Here is a 19,564-nt window from a genome sequence, read left to right on the forward strand (position 1 = left end):
TGCAGAATTACACATGCCATGGGGGTCTTGGACACCTTCTCATGGCTGCAGATGGGTGCCCCACCTGACCGGCTGAGGCAACAAAATCGTGCCTTCAACAGGCCAAATGCCTGCTTAATCAACACACATACAGGGGTATGGGCACGATTGTAGGCCTCCTCGTGCCTGTTCTGTGGGTTTCAGACAGGGGTCCTGAGCCACGGCGTGAAGGGACAGCCACCATCACCTGCATGAGAAGGGAATGAAGGTAAGTGTACATTCATGGTGGACAAATGAACTGGCAGCAGGTGATTTCTGCCCATACTCACATGTCCATGGATGCATTGACCCCATTCCTGGCTCCGCTATGTGTCCTGTGCAATGGAATGATGGAGGGGGTAGCATCTTCGAGAAGGTCTATGGCACTCACATCTTGTAGAACATGCATCGTATATGCATGCAGCAGTCTTGGGGTAAGATCCTTGAAGTGCTGTGTTCTGTGAGATTCAGTAGTAGGGAGTGTTGGCTGTAGTCAGTAGCATATTCGTCATTCTGCACTGATCCGTACTATGGTGACTTCCACCACTCCTATGGGTGTGCAGTACCAGTGACACGGTGTGGTATCCCTGCTGGCCTCAGTTCAATGCACTCCCAGAGATGACTCTCCGGTGTGGTGATATGCTGGAGGCAGCGACATAGTGCATATGCAGTGCATATTGCTAGATGCCCTTACGGTGTGTGAGGGCCGCCGATGAGTGGTGCATGTGTTGTGGGATGTGGCCTGGTCACCTATTGGTCATGTAGTGTTAGGTGTGGGCCTTACTTCATCACTTTGGGATTCGGTAGTCATGTGCCGTTTCACTGGCTCTGTGGCACAGTGTTCGGTGAGGTGCACATCGTGCACTGGCGTCAACATTTCCACCCAGGTTGAGTATGCAGGCACCCACCTCATAACCCTGATGCACTGCCATGGCCCAGTCAGGCAACTCACCAAGCAGCCAGGCACGTCGTCCAGCATGTCGCTCCATATAGCGTGGTAGCGTGGTGTTCCGCAGGACCATTGAGTCATGAGTTGATCCTGGATATCGGGCCCAGCAATGTGTGATGATCTTGCTGGCGTTGCATACCATCTGCACGTTGACGGAGCGGTATTGCTTGCGGTTGTGATACGCCACCTCCATGGCATGCGGGACCACCAACTACACGTGGGTGCAGTCAAGGGCACCTATACAATTTGGCATGCCTGCCAGTGCATGGAAGGCAACTTTTGTATCGAATATCTCCTGGGGAGTCCATGGTAGGGATTTGTAGTCCGTTGTGTGCTTGAGGAGGGCATCCAGCACTTGGTTCAGTATCCGTGAAATTAATGGTTGTGATATGCCATGCATGTGCCCCACTGTGTGCTGGTAGGTGCCTGTGAGGGATGGTGGTGCGTATTTGTATGAGGATCACTATGTCGTCATGTATCAGGTCCACTATGGTGGTGATGGTGTCACAGTCAAGCTGGTGCAGGGTGTGGATCTGCTCAGGGGTTAGGTTGAAGGACTGGCTCGGATGCGAGGGATTGGGGGCTGGCGGCGTGGTAACGGTGGCTGCACTGGTGGTGCATGCTGGGCCTGTCTCACCCTCCTTCTCCTCCTGTGTATCCTCTGTGGTGGGGGCTGTGGTTGTTCTGATTGTTGTTGTTGCTGCCTTGCAAGCAGGGCCTCCAGCTCCAGTGATGCTACTACTATTGGTATCATCTTGGTGTGGGAGGGGGTGTGGTGTGTGGGTGTGCTCCTTTTCTGTTGTGCCAGACTCCATTGCCTCCACCTGTGCTGATTGTGCGCTCCTGTGGCTCTTGGAACCACAGCTCAGGGTTCTGAACACCTTCTCTGAGATGCCTGTATGTACTCCATGCCGGTAAGGTACTTTACGGGCTTCAGGAGGCCGTTATTTGCATGTGTGCTTTACTTTTGATCAGCTCCGGTTTACGCCATAACGGCATGGTGTTGTGCGCACAACACTAGACTGCTATTTACGGCATCGTACTTTACAATGCCGTAAATTGCGGTCTGGTTGGTCAGAATAGCCCGTAGCGGTAAGGGATGCCGGTAATCCTTTACCGGCATCCTTTTTCTCTGACCTCCAACCTCAGAATGACCCATATTGTCACAATTGCCTTGAAGTGGGAGTGATGGTGTTCTCTTGATATGCTTTGGTTTTTGCTATGGTCTCTTAGCCGCATTGGGAACTTCTGCCACCGCCATGAGTTGAAAGTCCCCTTTCATCCTCTCTGCACACACTTTAGTGAGTTTTTGTGAGTGGCTGGGCACCACAATTTATTTAAGGCACATGCCTGATTGACAGTTAATCTGTCTCCATAGTTTGTTTTCACAACAGCCCAGGATTAATTGGGCCTCACCTCTTCAGGCTTTATTTATTAGGGTGCACATTGAGAGTAGGTGATGGAGCCTGGCGTGGAATGTATCTATGGGTTTTGGTGCCGCTGCTGCTCTTGACGAATGTCAAATCTCTGTCAGCATGGTCCTGGCGATTGAAATCGGCTATGGTGTATTTTGCGGCATCATAGGAGTTGTCAGGGCGTCTGAATGTCTTGAGCATAAACCAGCATGTACGATTTCTTTCCTGATTTCTTGCAATGTTAAAGATGTGTTCCTTTGTGGGAAAAGCATGGAATTGGACATTGACATCTCTCAGAGGGGTATGTGCTCCATTATCTGCACAGGATCCATTATGATGCCTTGTAGGTCTAGGGGGCCATTGCTGAGAAACACTGCTTGACCCCAGCCTTCCATATCCATTCCCTCTGTGCCTTCGACCAGGCCCCTCAGTCTGAGGTGTACCCCTACAGCACTTGTTTTCAAAATCTTCAAGGTTATCCAGGGTTAACGCCAGGGCTTGCTTGGTATCTTCAAGTTTGCCTCTTGCGGTAGAGAGATCAGGCACCCCATTTCATCAACACAATCCCCCAGCTTCAAAATATATTGGCTAGTTTTAACAGTAGAGTTGCGCTGATTGGTAGATGCTGCTTAAATTTCTTTTTTTAGAGAGACAGTGATGTCCCTCTCAAGCCGAGTAAGACACTGTATTAAGAGTTGCTTGGGTGTCTTGCTGGCCCCGACCACTCCACGGGCCATTGCTGCCTCTTGCCCCATAGGGGTATCTCTATTTGCTGGTTCTGACCAGAGGGACTGCAATAGTGTATTCCTTCCAAGCAGCCCATGTCTTGGAATTAATTAAGGGCAGACCGATGTGTCTTCAGACTTGGTATCCCATGCTGGGAATCTTCCACCACCCGACAAAAAACAGCCTGTTTTTTTAACCTGAAACAAACAAGGATGTGAGGCCCAAGTTCCCTTCCACCTACCAGCCAAACTCTCGTCCTGACATAGTGCCTATTGTGGGATGAACTGTGCTCCGGAAACAACCTCGTAAAACCAGAGAGCATTTATGTTAGAGCCTGCTACCCCATGTGCTGCAGTGTGGGTCCTTCGCCACGTCTGTGCTCTCGAGAGCTGTGGGGCTGGTGGGGTGTAGAGTGCTTGGCAGAGCTACCCTGTCCACCTTGGTGTGTTCCAGATGAAGCAAGACCTCCCTAGTGTGGTGGGATCGTTAGATGGGAGTAGAAGGAACACAGCTACGAAGGGACAAGGCACAATGAGCCACCATAAATGCATGCTCTTCCATTCCCCCAGAGCTAGGTCCTTAGTATTCACTGCGGGTCACAGTAGTGCACCAGCAGCGACCATGGATGCATGGCCCATTTTGTAGGGAGCCCCTCAACCTCTTGGCAGTTGAACAGCCACCACTTCTGTGGCCACTGGTTGATTGGAGAGACAGGCGGTGGTTGTGAAAAGTGTATAGCTGATATTTTGGGGCTCTGAGCGGCAGATCCTTCAGGCACTGCTATCCCGCCCACGGGCGCCGCCATCTTAACAGCACCGTGAGCAGATGGGGCAAGTTTCCATTTTACTCCATGCCACAAACTGGTCATGGATAAATGTTCCAGTACCTCTGCATCAATGCGGCTCCATCAGTGTGAAAACCACTGGTGCTCAAAGTATCACATATTGACTGGTCAGCAAGAGCTGTTAGATCAAGCAGTCATCAGTCATCTTCTGTCGCCTCCAGTCATGAAATCCCTCACTCGAAAGAAGGTTCAAGTCAAAAGGACTGGAAAACCATGCCATTCGTTTTCTTCAGAAACAAGATAGGACAGGGATCAAACAGTGAACTAGTTTTATTCCTCTGCATTAAAGAATGCACATCTTGCTCATAACCAAATGGTATGGCAAGCCTTGCCATTAGGCTAATGGTACCTTCCCTCGGCATCTGTTGCGCTCAGGTGTTTGATATGATGACTGCAATCTTAAATCTAAAAAAGCAGTTTATTGCATACCTTCCACGAAAGAACCACAATCGAACAGCTGGATTGTGGTTGCCTCAACAACCTGGATGAGGGAATTGAGATCTCAGTAATCATGGAAAAAAGTTCAGTGTGTTCCTTGTAGATCAACTAGAGCGAATGGAACACATTTGTGCATCTTTCAAAGTAGGTGTTGTGTAGTACACGTTTGTGCATCTCTGAACTCATCACTGACAGAGCAGGCAAAGGGACACAATGCCAATCCCCAGAGCTCTCAAATGGGGGACATGGTAATCAGATGCTGCTCTAAGACAGCGTGAGGGGTGGGGAGGAGGACCGCGGGGTGGAGAGGAGGACCGTGGGGGTTTGCAGATGTTGGAAGAGAGTGTGCTAAGGGGAGAGATCTGGCCCATTCTAAAGACATCCCATGAGACTGGACCCTAAGGATGAAAGTGTTAAGATGACGAAGAAGCTATATGTTCAGAAAGGAAATATAAAAACGGATAACTATTTCAAAGGTCAACTGAAAAAATTGAGACAACCAAAAGTAAGACTGCTAAAGGTCAACAGGTCCAGAGTTAAAAGTTCCTGGACCCAAAGCTAACCAACGGCTAAGAATAAATGAATAGGTTACGTAAACAATATGGTTAAACTTTTTTTTAAAAGCCACCTTCGCTCCAGAGGGGGAACCTGAGAATCTTAAAGTGCTACCACCCCCCCTCGACCCCAACAGCTGTCACCACTGGATTGCAAATCTAGATTTATCTGGGAATACTGCAATTACTGAAGATGTATAGAACTCTCTTGTGCTGTCCCCAGCTCCTTCTGCGCCTTCATAGCGATATAACGATATCATTGCTTTGTAAAGTATCCAGCAATGGCACTGTTCCAGGCATCAATATGTCCTTTGCACAGTTATTTTGGGTGAAACGTTTTTCATTTCCAATAGATACATCAAAAATCTATGGCATGGGCGCACTAAGACGCTTCGAACACTACTAGAAGGGCATCATACAATATCGCCCAAACGATATGTTCCTTTTTTATTACTTAATCCCAAACATAGAAAACCCACACATCTGCTTCGTGTTTGTACCAGTGAAAAACCTTTGCAATTTGGCCACAAAGGCCTACTCTTAATGTTTAGAAAGTGAGAAGTGATAGGAATGTACTTTCCTAGAATGCACTACTCTTATTGCTCTGTTCAAATTGACTGCACATTTATCTCACGAATTACAATATGCACATCTGGTTCTTTGATTAAGAGAATTGCATTAATGACCTTAAAAGCATCAGAATCTTCAGAAAACACTGCATATGAAAGGCAGTTTCGCAGTGCGGTGTCATAGTGGCATTGATTAATTTTGCAATAGTGGCTATCTGTTAACTCTGATAGTATCATTGCATAGTCACCAGTGGTTCAGACGGTGACATCCCACTAGTCTGAGTGTACAGCCAAACCAACTACGGAAGAAAAATGGGGGGGTGGGGGGGAAACAAATACTAAACGTGGTGCGAGAGCCTAAAATCCTGTTCATATACATGGAAAACAAATGTACTTTATTCATTAAAAGTGTTGTACGTTTTAGGCCTGGCTGAAGTCAGCAGGAGCGTATGAATTGATATGATATTTATAAGGCGCCTATAGACGAGTGTTTCAAGGCGCAACGAGGCAAGGGAGGCGGAACAAAGGGAGGACAGACAACGATACTACTAGGCCAGGTGTCATTCAGATCGCGCAAGTGCATGGGATGGGGAAAGTGCGGGGGGAGGGGAGAAGGGACAGGGCTGTACATGGCATAGAATAATAACAATAGGTAAGGTAACGGCCAGCAGGTGGCAAGTGCAAAGGTAAGTGCAGACATCAGGTGTCAAGTGCTGATAGTGGCACTGTAGGGATACAGAAACAGTCCCCAAGTGCGGGGGTTGCCAGACAGGCAGTGCAGGTGTGTGTGACTGGTGGGGGAGGGACCTGGGCCCGAGAACAGAGGATGGCCAGGTAACCAGTGCAGATTCAGTTTCAGCCAGGAGGTCAGCAGGGGAGAGGAGGAGGAAAGGCAGAAGCAAAGAGAAAGGTTTTTAGGTGCTTCCGGAACCGGAGATGGTTCTCCTCAAGTTCAAGGAGGCTGTTCCAGAGGGAGGCCCCAGCCAGAGAAAGCGATTACCACCAACTCGTTGCTTGGAGAAGCGACTGACCCTAAGGGAGTTGGAGGTGGAAGAGTGAGGAACTCGAGAGGGAAGATACTTAGGAAGAGAGAGTTGAAGGTATTGAGGCCCCAGAAGGCCTTGTGGACAATGCAGTGGGTTTTGAACTTGATCCTCACAGCCACTGGGAGCCAGTGCAGAGATTTCAGTCCTGGAGAGATACGATCCCTGGGCTTGAGGCCAAAGACAAGTCTTGCAGTCCTGTTTCTGGATGAGTTGCAGGGGGCGGAGAGTAGAGGCAGGAAGATTTAGAAAGAGGCTGTTGCAGTAGTCCAGCCTAGAGAGAACCAGAGCTCTGGAGACAGTGAGCTTCTGGGGGAAGGAGAGGAAAGGAGGTGAAGCTGGTAGTGTGACTTCTTAGAGACGGCTGAGATGTGAGGAGAGAAGGAGAGTGTGGAGTCAAAGATGACTAAGGTTTTTAGCCTCGCAGGTAGAAGCAGGAGGAGGGCCAAGAGAAGCCGGCCAGAGAGCAACAGGAAAGGAGGGAACGGGTGTGACGATGAGGAGAATCTCGGTCTTACTGGCATTAAGGCAGAGATCATTGGCGGGACACCACTCCTGGATGGCAGACAGACATTCAGAGCTGAGAGATGGAGAAGAGGTGGCCGAAGGTAGCCTGAAAATGTCATCCGCATAGCACTGAAAGTTGGGGCAGAGAGCGGCAATGCGGTGGCCAAGAAGTGCCAGGTATAGGTTGGACAGCCAGGGAGAGAGGTTAGACCGCTGGGGTACACCACAGGTAGAGAAAAGGATAGCGGAGAGGAAGGACCCAAGTTGGACCTGGGAGGGTCGGTTCGAGAGGAAAGAAGTCAGCCACCCCAGGACCTGACCGGTGATACCCAGGTTATCACAGAGACATTTGAGCAGGATGCCATGGTTGACCGTGTCAAAGGCAGAAGAGAGATCAAGCAAGATGAGGTGTTAGAATCCAGGTTGGAGAGCAGGTCTTCACAGGTGTTCAGGAGAGTGTTAAGTGTTAAGAATATAACAACAGGAAAAAGATATCTTGAATGCCAAAAAGCAGTCACGTGAGGTGTGCAGAAGACTCTGCAGGGCTCATTGTATAACAGACGAGGCAGAAGGAGGAAGCCAACTATTCCCTTCAGCAATTGCTGTTCACCTACTGCCATCACTAAACGAGTCCAGTCATCTGTGACTATGCCACCCATGCCGCTAAACCAACTCTCCTTACCTCACCTAATGGGAGGCTACCTGCGTTGGCTTTTAGGTAGAACTGGGAGAGCTGCAAAGTTCACAGTTTCATCCGCCGGTCACAATCCTCCCCCTCTGAGACAGGTGTATTATGGGAAAGGTAGCTATATGGGCTGTATATATTGGGTCAGGCAGAGTGAGTTCTATGATAATAGTCATGTGTCTCAGAACATGTGCCCACTGCCAGAAGATGGTGGAATAGCTTGGCAGCACGGTAGTTGAAAGTCGGGTGGATATTTTCAAAGAAGCCTTTACCACCAATCTTTGTCATCGGGCTTGCTCGGGCCAAAAGCACTACATCTCCCACAGCGTATAAGGCTTGCAACCTTAGGGTTCTCTTATCACTCTACGAAAACTGTAATCTCCAGCAAATTCAATTACAGCTGATATTTACCGCTTGGCCTTCTTCCCATCAAAGTCCTGAACTATGCTACTCACACACTCTTCAACCCACCCAGATATTCATCCACCGGCACAATGCTAGTTGGCTCTCCATGCATCACCGCTACCTTTTAGAATTTCGTTCTCCTACTCTACAAATATATTAATGGTCTTGCTCTTCAGTAGCTGGCTGACTATATCTCTGTTTACTCACAATCTCATTCCTTTTGCTCCTCCTCGGTCCTCAATTTCGCTATCCGATGTCCCCCTTGGGCCTCCTCTCGCTTCTGCTCTTTCTCCTGGCTTGCCGTGCTCCATTGGAACCAGCTGCCACCACAATCAAAGCCAGCCCAACTGTGGATCCCTTCAGAACTTGGCTTAAACTTCACCTACTGGGCAAAGAGGGAGCTCCTGTACCCTCCTCCTGTCCCTCACCACTCCTGCCAGTGCCTACATTGTTTGTGGTAATTTACTTCGTGAAAATCACTTTGATGTTTAATTCTACCCCAAATCCCTCCTTCCCTTTGCCCCATATCCCACAAATACATGTATAAATACAGAGTAATTTCCACAAAGTAAAATACAAAGGGCAACCAATAATGCCACGTTCTATATTTGTAGAATACACCTCTTTAGTTTGCAACACTTGCCCCCCTAGGTTATTGTTACCTTTGTAAGCCGTAAGCCACCCGTTTTTATTTTGTCTATATCCAATTTTTTTTTCAATTAATCTTTTTATTTGATTTTAACAGTAAACAAACATCTCAGGCACCTCATTTCACATCTTGTGTCATTTGTTTAGAGATGAACATAACAAACAAACCATAATCAGGTAGGGATGGGGCTACACTGGGGGAGGGACAATCGGGGGAGCTGTAGTTCTTGGGGGTGTTGTTTTGGGCAGTTGTCTTTCGCTGTGAGATCTAACTAGTCGATGTCTGCGGTAGGGCGCTTCTAGGAGTTCGCCTTTCCCTCCGATGCTCTTGGTTCCGAGTTGACCGCACTCGGGAAGGCGAGTTCGGTGTGGACTTCAGGGCTGGTTTTGAGTTGCGTTAGTCGTATTTGTCTAGCCAGCGAGGGGTGGTGGTTTCCTTGCCATTCCATGGGGGAGAGGGTGCTGATCTCTACAAAAGGCTGCCTGGCGGGGGTGCCTGTAGCCCATTGAGCCGGGGAGTCAAGGGGCGTGGCCTAATAAGCTAGTGCCGTTAGACCGCGGCCTTGACGAGCCCTGGATCATTTTGCATAAGAGTTTGGGCCTGTGTCAGGTGAGGCCTTTAACCACCTGTTCTCATATCCTGCTACTTAAATAGTATCAATATGCAGTGAGACTTTTTAAGAATGTAGGCCTCGACCTGGGCATATACTGTCTGTCCATGGGCCCTGCCATATACTAATATATATAGTTGCAATCGGCACATGAGGACAATATGCGAGGCTGTTCCTGGGCACAGGGTGGCAGTAGCTCCACCAACGGAAATGACATGCCATTTAGTAATACTAGATCTTTTGCTTTCGTAACTGGTTCTTTATTTGAAATCCTGCCTTACCTGGTTCTTCGATCCACTCCAGGGCCAGCAGGTCCTCTCCCAGTAAACTATCAGCGGGAATGTCCAAGCCAGCCACCTGAGTGAGAAAACAGTTCCTGGGAAAGAAAAGAAAGGTACACATGGCTTTAGGTGGAGTTTGGGAAAGAATAATAAGCCAAGGCAGGGTGTGTTCCCACATGCTATCCCGACACTTGTACTTAGGCCACTCCAGCTACATACTGAATATTTCTGCTTGCACACCTGGATTTCTTGATCAACGTGTGTGCATGTGACATATGCATGACAATTTGGGAACAGTGTGGACAGGTACCATGCCCATGTCGAGCCACATTTATCATAGCAGTGGGCAGGAAGCAGAGCATAGAAGCAGGGGTTTTCAACCTTTGCCCGTCCAGCTGATTTGTACTACAACTCCCACTAGCCCCATCCAGCACAGTCAATGATGAGGGATCATGGGAGTCATAGTCCACAGCCTCTGGATAGCCACAGGTTGTAGATCCCTGGAATACTGATGACCTACCATCCTCCCCTTTCTCTGCATACTGCAAGAGCACACGCATATACATTGGGGGACTGGCAAAACCTACAATGATATGCTAGTGGGGACTTGCCATGCGGTAGATTAAAGGAAACACACGAGTAGGTTTTATAAATGAACACGGCAATTCATCCCAACAATGTGCAGAAAGTGTGAGGAGCCCATTTGCCAAGCAGCAAGTCTGTGAACAGATATAGTGACTGAAACGTGTACATGTTAGATGTTGAGTGTAAGCACGTGTATGTATTACATAGAAAGTTTCAGCACAACGCGATTGTTCAAACCCAGACCATGAGACAGACTTTTATCGGCTTTAACAGAGAACTTTGGGTCACATATGAGGGCCAAAGTGCTCCTTGCATATGTGTGCCCACATTTCGATCCTTGTAATTTACAAAGCAAGCACTGGTAACGGTGTTGGCTTTTGGGTAGACATGGCAAAGGCATTTGCCAAGCACTGCCATCATGGTAATAAACTGGCCATTAAAGATAGCAGCCGCAAAATGGTGCGGGTACCTGGGCATATAATACCAGCGCCTGGGAAATGCCCATAAAATACCTTATGCACAAGCCAAAACGTTTGCTTTGCCAATGCTCGTGTTTAACAAGACCTTGGTGAGGGACATGAATACTGCTTATAAATCAAGTGGCTGAAGACATTTTGATTACACCAGCAGCACATTTACAGCCCCCATTAAGCCATTAACTCTCAGAAAACTGCTTTGAAATAACCCTGGCAGAATCTTTCAGGACAGCAATTGATGTTGCTGCTAGACGAAGCTAGCTCAAAGAGAACACACAAGAATGTGTTTTGGACGTGGGGGGCCAGCAAGAAGCTGGTACTGGCTTCAGGGATTAGCATGGCCATTGGCAGTCAATGGGTGGATAGCTAACCAAACAACACCTACATGCTTTGTGCCCCTCCTCATATCCCACCTCCCCCCTCCCACCTAAAAGCCAAAAAGTAACACTTGTGTGTGAGCGCGATATAAATAAAATATCATATCATAAAATGGGCTTTGCAAGGGGAAGGAGGAACTGGCTGCAGGCATAATGGACCTACATCCAAGGATACCCAAGTGTTGGGTGTATTCCTGACACAGAGCTGCTATATATGAGTTTACCAATCCACGAGGCTTGTGGGCCACAGCTAGCCTCCTACCCTATGGGATCTGTGAGCACATTTTATTTGCATTGATGGGCTCTTTAAGGGAAATTACATGGTTGCAACAATGTAACAAAATAGAAACACTCATAGAAAGGATGAGCATTTCTATATGCAGAAGATGCATCTTGCCAGGCATCTGGAGAGACCCCAGGCAGCATGTACGCTGGCATCCAGCAGCTTTCTAACAGGAAGAGTAGGGGTCCGAGGATGCATGGAGTGACGGCTGCATCTGGAAGCGCACCCTTCTATGAATCAGGGATGTGCTCGAAACGGTGGTACTCCCCACTACAACACATGCCTGCTCTTTAGTTCTGCCGGGAAGTGAATCTGCATGTGCACAGACATGTGCATGCCCCCCTTTTGTGAAGCGGATCACTCACAGAATGCACACATGTTCTCCCCATGTCTGTAACGCAGGGCACACGCAAGTGGAGAACACCCGTTCCCCTGGTTTATGGGGTGGGACGGACCATTGGTCATGTTGGGCGCGCATCGAAAAAGTAGCTTCAAAATTGTCAACGTCGACAGATGTAATGCGTTTTAATTATCATTGGAGGCTAGACATACTGGCGAAATGAGATGTGACTTGAAAGGAAATACATAAAAAGAAGTATGTGTACTTAGCTCAACCCTTAATGAGTCATTTGTTTCCAACTAAGTTCCATAAACCTACCCCTTCTTGTCTTGATCTTGTGCCCTTGATTCCAGCAGATGACAGAGACGTTACCTCCCTCGTCACTTCCCCGACGTTCCTCATGAACGTGCTGAAGAGAATTCAGTCTTAGGAGGAAAACGTCAAACATGTTTTCCCTGGACATGTTGATGAACAGGTTAATGAACACAGCTCCATAAAAAAATGTCCAGTAGATTGTAAGAGGTGTTAGAAGTTTCATGGGTCTACCGGAAGTTTTAAAAGAGGAGCCCAGGCAGTTAGTGTCGGAAGCCTGTTTAGTTCCTTACCAGGCTACTAAAAAGAGGCCACAGAAAGCTTTGATTGATTTGCCCAAGCTAGCGCCATGTACGACCTGAATCCAGATTGATAGGCAATGTCTGGCATTAACCAACAACAACTACGTATGTGAAATCCCTCTTTTACTCCTATATCATCACACAATCGGCCTACATCAATATTTATTGATCGCGCGAACGATTCTCTATGGTCTCTGGTTTATTAACTATTTAGCACGTGTTAAAGACTCTACGATATCAAAGATGGATGGACGATATGGGTGAACGTTTAAACAAAACTTTGTTTTTGTATAAAGAGCTCTCGGGTTGTCGGAGCTAGATCTGATCATTGTTTAGAGTTTGCACTGTTCTGGTTTAAACCAGCTCTCCTACCTCATCATTCAGACTGATTTTTATCAATATACATTATTTTAGACAATTCAGTTCTCTCTGGTCTTTAAGCAGGGGTGTTGCTAGCAGGGTCGGACTGGCACAAGAAATAGGCCTGTACACCCAAGAAAAAATTGCCAACCCCCTCGCCTCACGACCCTTGACCTCTGATGACAGCACTAGAAGTGATGTCATTTTCACCCCACCCGAAAGTGACATTCCGGGAAGCGATGAAACACGATCTTTCACCCCTTGACAAAACAGGAAGTGGCATCAAATAGCATTGTTCCTAAGTACACTACGAAAAATATAGTTTTGATTTCACTAATGTGATATACATTTCATACAAGAATGGATCACCATATGTATCATTATTATCTGAGTGTATAGATCCATATTGTCAAATTACTGTGAATGCAAGCAGACGTCCAAGGCCAAATAATAATATATTATTGTATAGCACTTATACTTAAGCTCACACAACCTGTGTTGGTACTATTTTATCAACCTCAGAAGGATGAAAAGCTGAGATGGCCTTGCTGGGATTCGAACCTGCAACTTGCAGATCACACACACATTGCAGCAGCGAGCTCTCAACCCACTGAGCTATCATATCACTATAGTAAATTGAGCAAATATTCTGTAGTGGATACCATTAAACTGGTAACTGAGATTGAACAGCAGACCAGTTAAGTTCATCTTCATGTCTGGTGCAAAGTTGGCCGCATGCTGCAGCAGCATGTGAATGATGCATGCATCATAATTTATGATGCACACATCATGCATGCAAATCAATCATCAAAGCAAGAGAACATCAGTCACCTTGTTTGATGAATGATGCCGTTGTGGGTGCTTTTTGTGTGTTTCATAAAAAATAATTATTTAAAAAAAGAATGTAACATTTTTTTGTTTGTTTATTTTTTAAACCGGCCCCCAGGGACTTCATATGATTTCGGCCCTGCCACGGACAGAGTGGCAGATGGGCCCATCCAGCCCCGGTTGTTAGGTCTGGAAAAGACCTGGGGCTACACTGATGTTGGAACTGTTGGCACTGAGGGCTAGCTAGCCTTTTGGTTGTAGCTCCTGAGATTCTATCCGGGGCTACAACCAAAAGACCAGGGGTTATAGCCCTCTTAGCCCCCCCCCCCCCCAGCAACGCCTCTGTCTTTAAGACTCACTTTACAGCATGTCATATTTTAGACTAATGCTAGTACAATTTGATCTGGGGTTCAAGACTCACTTTCCCAGCAGTCAGTGTTTGAGATGGATGGCATCTAAGTTTCTTCAGGGTCCTAAGGCTCATTTTCCTAGCATGCAATATTATGGTGTTAAGATTCACTTTCCCATCAAGTATTGTGTTTTAGACAAATGATGATTCAGCATGCTTTGGGCTTCAAGACACGCTTTCCAAGCAGGCATTGTTTTAGACAAATGACATTTAAAGTGGCTCTGGACATTAAGATTTTCTTTCTCAAATTGCAGTGTTTTCAACAAACGAAGATTCCAGTCGCTCCTCACTTTAAGACTTACTTTCCCACTGGCAGTGTATTCGACAAAAGACAATGTAGCTTTCCTAGAATGCACCATTTTAAATAAATGACTATTCAGTTCACTGTGAGCTTTGAGACTCACTCATTATGAGTCTGACGGTATATGGCAAAAGTGGTGGTAACGGAATAACCGTAAAACAAAAGAGGTGATGGCTGGGAGGTTTAAAACTAATCTCAACCTCTGGCATTGCTCTGGGCAACCCTCCAGACCACTGTTCTTCGCCTGCCAAGCCATCACAGAAAGGAGAAAGACCATATGCAAATCAGGCTTGGTCACACCCCCTTAGGGGCAGTCCAGCCCAAACTGCTAGGTCACATCCCTTCTGCACAAGACCACAAGCATTCCCAGATATGTCTGAGCCTCGTTGGGCCTCATCAGTGAGGAGTAGCTTTGGTCTCTCGGCCCAGCATGCACGGACCCACGTCTCTGCATACCCGTTCCAGTGGGGGTGACAAAAGCAAAACAAAAGAGGTGATGGCTGGAAGGTTTAGAATTAATCTCAACCTCTGGCATTGCTCTGGGCAATCCTCCAGACCACCATTCTTTGCCTGCCAAGCCATCACAGAAAGGAGAAAGACCATATGCAAATCAGGCTTGGCCCCACCCCAAAAGGGGAAGTCCAGCCCAAAACTGCTAAATCACATCCTTTCTGCACGATACCGCAAAAATCCCCAGACATTTTTCTGCCTTGTTGGGTAACGGAATAACCACCACTTTTACCATACCACCGAATTATGAGTCGGTGCTATATCCGCCGGTGGAATTAGCCCCAGCGGTATTAGTACCGATGAAATAACCACCAACAGATGGCGGAATTAGCCCTGGCACTAATTCTGCCAATGGAATTACTGTTGAGATACAAAAACTGTATTCTCACCAAATTACAAGTTGAAATACTGTCAAAATACCACTAAAATGGGCGGTAATACCGCCAAAAACACAGTGCAGTTATGCAGGTGATGGAAAATAAGCCACCGGTGCACCCAATCCACTCAAGAAGGGTACTTAAGGCCCACACCTTCATCAAACACACTTTTCAAAACCAGCTGTTGTGAATAGTGACTATAGACATACATATACTCCTGCGCTGCATTGAGCTGCAGAGACTGGAAGAGCACCACAGGTACAGGGAGTAGAAGGAGCAGACGCCATGTAAGGCAAGCGCCCATACCCTGGGTCAGGCCCTCACCCTGGGCCTTGACTGACAACCAGCTAATCACCCTGTACTGGCTGAACTGGGAGACCATTGCTGGGCTGCTCACCCTGTTACAGGATGACATGGAGAACAGGATCAACATTAGTACAGCCTTACTCCGGGTGCTGAAGCTTGCGTCACCTTCCAGCACACCGTGGGCATGCTGCACGGCATGTCCCAGCCGTCATTTTCCAATGAACTTTTGCAGGTGCTGGAAGCATGCCTGCACAATGTCTCCTGGCACATCTCCCTGCCCTCTGACCCCGCACCTGACAGCCTACAACCCACAGGATTTGTAAATGATTGACAATGCAGTAATATGTGGCCAATGCATATTGACCAAACAGGCTAGACATATATATCATATATATATATATATATATATATATTTTCAGTGAAAAAACTTTGTCAAAGGGACGTTATGGTTCCAAGTAAAACCGAAAAACCCTTGAAATTCGCCAGTTATAGTAAGCTAAGCAACCATAACTCGCGCCACCACCGTGCACTGCTAAGACTAACACCCAGGACATCAAAGATGACATCACAAATGGGGTGGGGGGCAACAGGAGAGAGACACGGGGCATGAGCACGGAGTGGGGAGTACAGGAGACAGACAGGGGGCATGGGTGGGGGCAACAGGAGACCGACACGGGGCATGAGCGGGGGTGGGGGGAACAGGAGACAGACACAAGGCATGAGCGGGGGCTGGGGGGAACAGAAGACAGACACAGGGCATGAGCGGGGGAGTGGGGGGCAACAGGAAAGAGACACGGGGCATGAGCAGGGGGTGGGGGGCAACAGGAGAGAGACACGGGGCATGAGCGGGGGGGTGGTGGGTACAAGAGACAGACACGGGGCATGAGCAGGGGTGGGGGGCAACAGGAGAGAGACACGGGACATGAGCGGGTGGGGGAACAGGAGACAGACACAGGGCATGAGCGGGGGGGCAACAGGAGACAGACACGGGGCATGAGCAGGGGGTGGGGGGTACAGGAGACAGACACGGGGCATGAGCAGGGGGTGGGGTGTACAGGAGACAGACACAGGGCATGAGCGGGGGCTGGGGGGCAACAGGAGAGAGACATGGGGCAATAGCGGGGGGTGGGGGGCAACAGGAGACAGACACGGGGCATGAGCGGGGGTTGGGGGCAACAGGAGACAGACACGGGGCATGAGCGGGGGTGGGGGGAACAGGAGACAGACATGGAGCATGAGCAGGGGGTGGGGAGAACAGGAGACAGACACGGGGCATGAGCGGGGGCAACAGGAGACTTTTTATAAGTACTTTTTATAAGTGTTTTACTTGTTTTTACGGAATCATATCGCGATTACTGCGTTTGGTTCAAGACTGTGGCCAGGTCCGAAAATGGCCGAGCCACAAAGTCTTTTGTTCTGTCCTTTGGCCATTTTGTCCCTTGCCTTCACCCAGGTCGAGTAACCTGGGTTTTCCTTATTTGGGCAAGAAGCCTACCACGAAAATCGATCTCTTTCGCAGGCTTCTGTATGTCACGTGTGTGTGTCCAGGAAGCGGGTTGGAACTGTCTGGTCCAAATCCACACTACTGGTATCAGGATGTCTGTAGTGCCTGAATGACTGGGACCACCGTGGGCCGTTATTGGTCCATGACTGCATGAGAGCAGATCTTCAATTGAAGTCCTTGATATTGGCGCAAAGCTAATCTTGGATAAGAGAAGGGGCTCTGCATCCATTCCAGGGCGATCACCTGAGTTTTCTCGAACTACAGAAGGAGCCAAGTATCCTGCAACAAAGAAACAGACTCGTGAACCCGCCGGAGACACTTTGGAAGGTTTGGCACCCTTCGCCCTCTGTTGTCCCGTTGGACCCCTGTTTTCTTCATCGATCAAGAAAGCCTGGAAGGGCGCTTCACCCCTTTGGAGTAGTGAGAACTGTCCATCTCTACATCGGGGTATCCCGCAGAACCGCTGCCGTCTCGAGTAAACCAGAGACTTGGGACATCGCTTTCTTTTTGTCTGGTGCCCTTTCCCACCAAAATTTTGTAGGCCTTGCTCCTCTGGGTCCCAAATTAGGAGAGTGCATAATGCCGGCCACATTCGTGATTCTCACGTCACTACTTGTTGGTGACAGTCGCTGTAGGTGTCTTGCTGACCTGATCTCCTGTGCCCTGAAGCCTGCTGCATCAGAATTTTCTTTGTATCTATTTCGGAAGCTGAGAAAAGACAACTGTCCCATCACGGACAATCATTCTATCCCGCAGCTGCTGAGAGCCGCAGCGCTGCGAAGCTGCAGGACTCGAACCTACTCGCGACCCCAACTAAACTGGCAAAGTTTGGTCTGGACTGTGCAGAGGGTCGGTGAGTACTTGCATCACTTACCGGTGGCCCGCTGGCACCCTCCCTTTTACGCAAGAAGCATCCCTTAAAGGTATTCGCTTTTGGCTGGGCTAGCCTGCGCTCCCCAGCTATTCCCACCTTTTGGAAACTGCTCTGCCTCCAAGGGCAGACACTACTCGAATAGTGGGAACCAATTCTTCATCACCTCAAGCCCCTTCCTGACTCGTTACAGTTCCCTAAGGAAGACCCACTTTTTGTTCCATCTTCGTGTTTGTGCGTTTTTACACACAACTGTACTGTTGAGCACAAAGCTCCCTACTTCTTAGGGCTGGACTCAAAGTAATGGAACGACTCTGAAGAATTGTCTAATGCTCCTAGTGTTTTAACCAACCCTTTGCCTTACAGCTTGTGGTTGTGTTTTACTCCTTTGCCGCATTAGGAAACGTATTGTATATATATTACTTAGCATAGGAATTGTGTGGTAACTGTTTTGATATAACTGAAGTTTACTTGTATCAATTGGTCCGGCCGACAATAAATCTATAGATATTTTTTCTATACACTTGTCTAAGAGTAGTTTGTGGTTCGTTACTGTGTGTACTCATTGTGGGCTTCCGATCCCTCTCACCACTTCGTCTTAACCACCTGCCAAGCTACCTAGATTGGCCTGGCATGTCCAGAAGGCTCCCCTGTTTCCCTAAACTAGGGTGGCCTCCTAAGCCTCTGCCCACCAGGACAGAGTTTAGAAATCCATCTTAACGCCAACATCAACTTACATTGCACACATGGGTGCTTCTCATGTTTCCATGTGTTGCCATGCACATTTCACCTGCAGTGCATGTGTATTTCTTCATTTTCCCACCTCTCTTTGCACATGCCTGTACTCACTGTGCCTTTGCACTGATTGCCATGTGTTTGCCTATTCCCTTGCCCATTGTGGCCATTTACGCTGGGAGATGCATGCTTTTGGCCAGTACATTTACATGTTATTGGGGAGTGATAGACATACCACCATCACCGTGGCTTGCTGCGCCAGCCTCTGCACTCCCAATCCCCTTAATCCCCTACATGTGGAGGATGGAGCTGGCCTTCTCCCCCCACAGGGTGAGGGCAAAGGGTGCCACAGTGCCACCTCCTGTTGCTGCACTCTCCCTCCTGTGGCGGGAAATGAGGCTACAGACTCTAACCTTTCAAGTCGTTCTACCCCTTTCTGCAGTGTTCAGGGTCACATGGGACTATCCTCACTGCAACACCTTGTCCCTGATGGAGGACGATATGGCAGCCTTCCTCTGGGCAGAGGTCTGCCATACAGCTCCTCAGCGTGGCTCACAATGCCATCCATCAATACATTTAGTTATTTTATTGCTTCAAATTATTGTTTATTATTTTAAAGGTTACATGAACAATCAATAAAGAACATTTGCTTCTTTGTAAATACATATAAAACAGATATGAATGTATCTCAACAAACACATTCATAAAGGAAAAAGAGTTAGAACAGAAAAACGGGTGAGACGAGAGGGAAGACTAAAAAGAAAGAAAACCACACAACACACAGGTGCGGGCGGGGGGTCAGAAATTAATAAACCTCAAGGCGCAATAACTAAGCATAGAGGTTGTTAAACACACCCCAGATCATTTCATACTTATGATGCTAATCTTTACCATGGAAAGGCACTTTCTCCCCTCTAGACAGAAGTGACAAACTCAGCAGCAATCATCAGCACATGGTGCAGTTTCACTTTTCCAGAATTTAAGAATGTCTCTTG

At 48.0% G+C, this 19,564-nt stretch overlaps 1 protein-coding gene across 1 annotated transcript in view; it reads right to left on the reverse strand.

The window, feature by feature from the left end:
* Positions 1-19,564, reverse strand: part of CCDC83 (coiled-coil domain containing 83) — a 472,571-nt gene that overhangs the window by 15,956 nt on the left and 437,051 nt on the right. The window contains exon 9 of the mRNA XM_069639776.1: positions 9,694-9,788. Within this exon, the coding sequence (XP_069495877.1) occupies positions 9,694-9,788 (95 nt within the window). The remainder of the gene's footprint in view (positions 1-9,693; positions 9,789-19,564) is intronic.

Source organism: Ambystoma mexicanum, chromosome 7q (assembly GCF_040938575.1).
Source record: "Ambystoma mexicanum isolate Mex_15411 chromosome 7q, UKY_AmexF1_1, whole genome shotgun sequence".
Lineage (NCBI taxonomy): Eukaryota > Metazoa > Chordata > Amphibia > Caudata > Ambystomatidae > Ambystoma > Ambystoma mexicanum.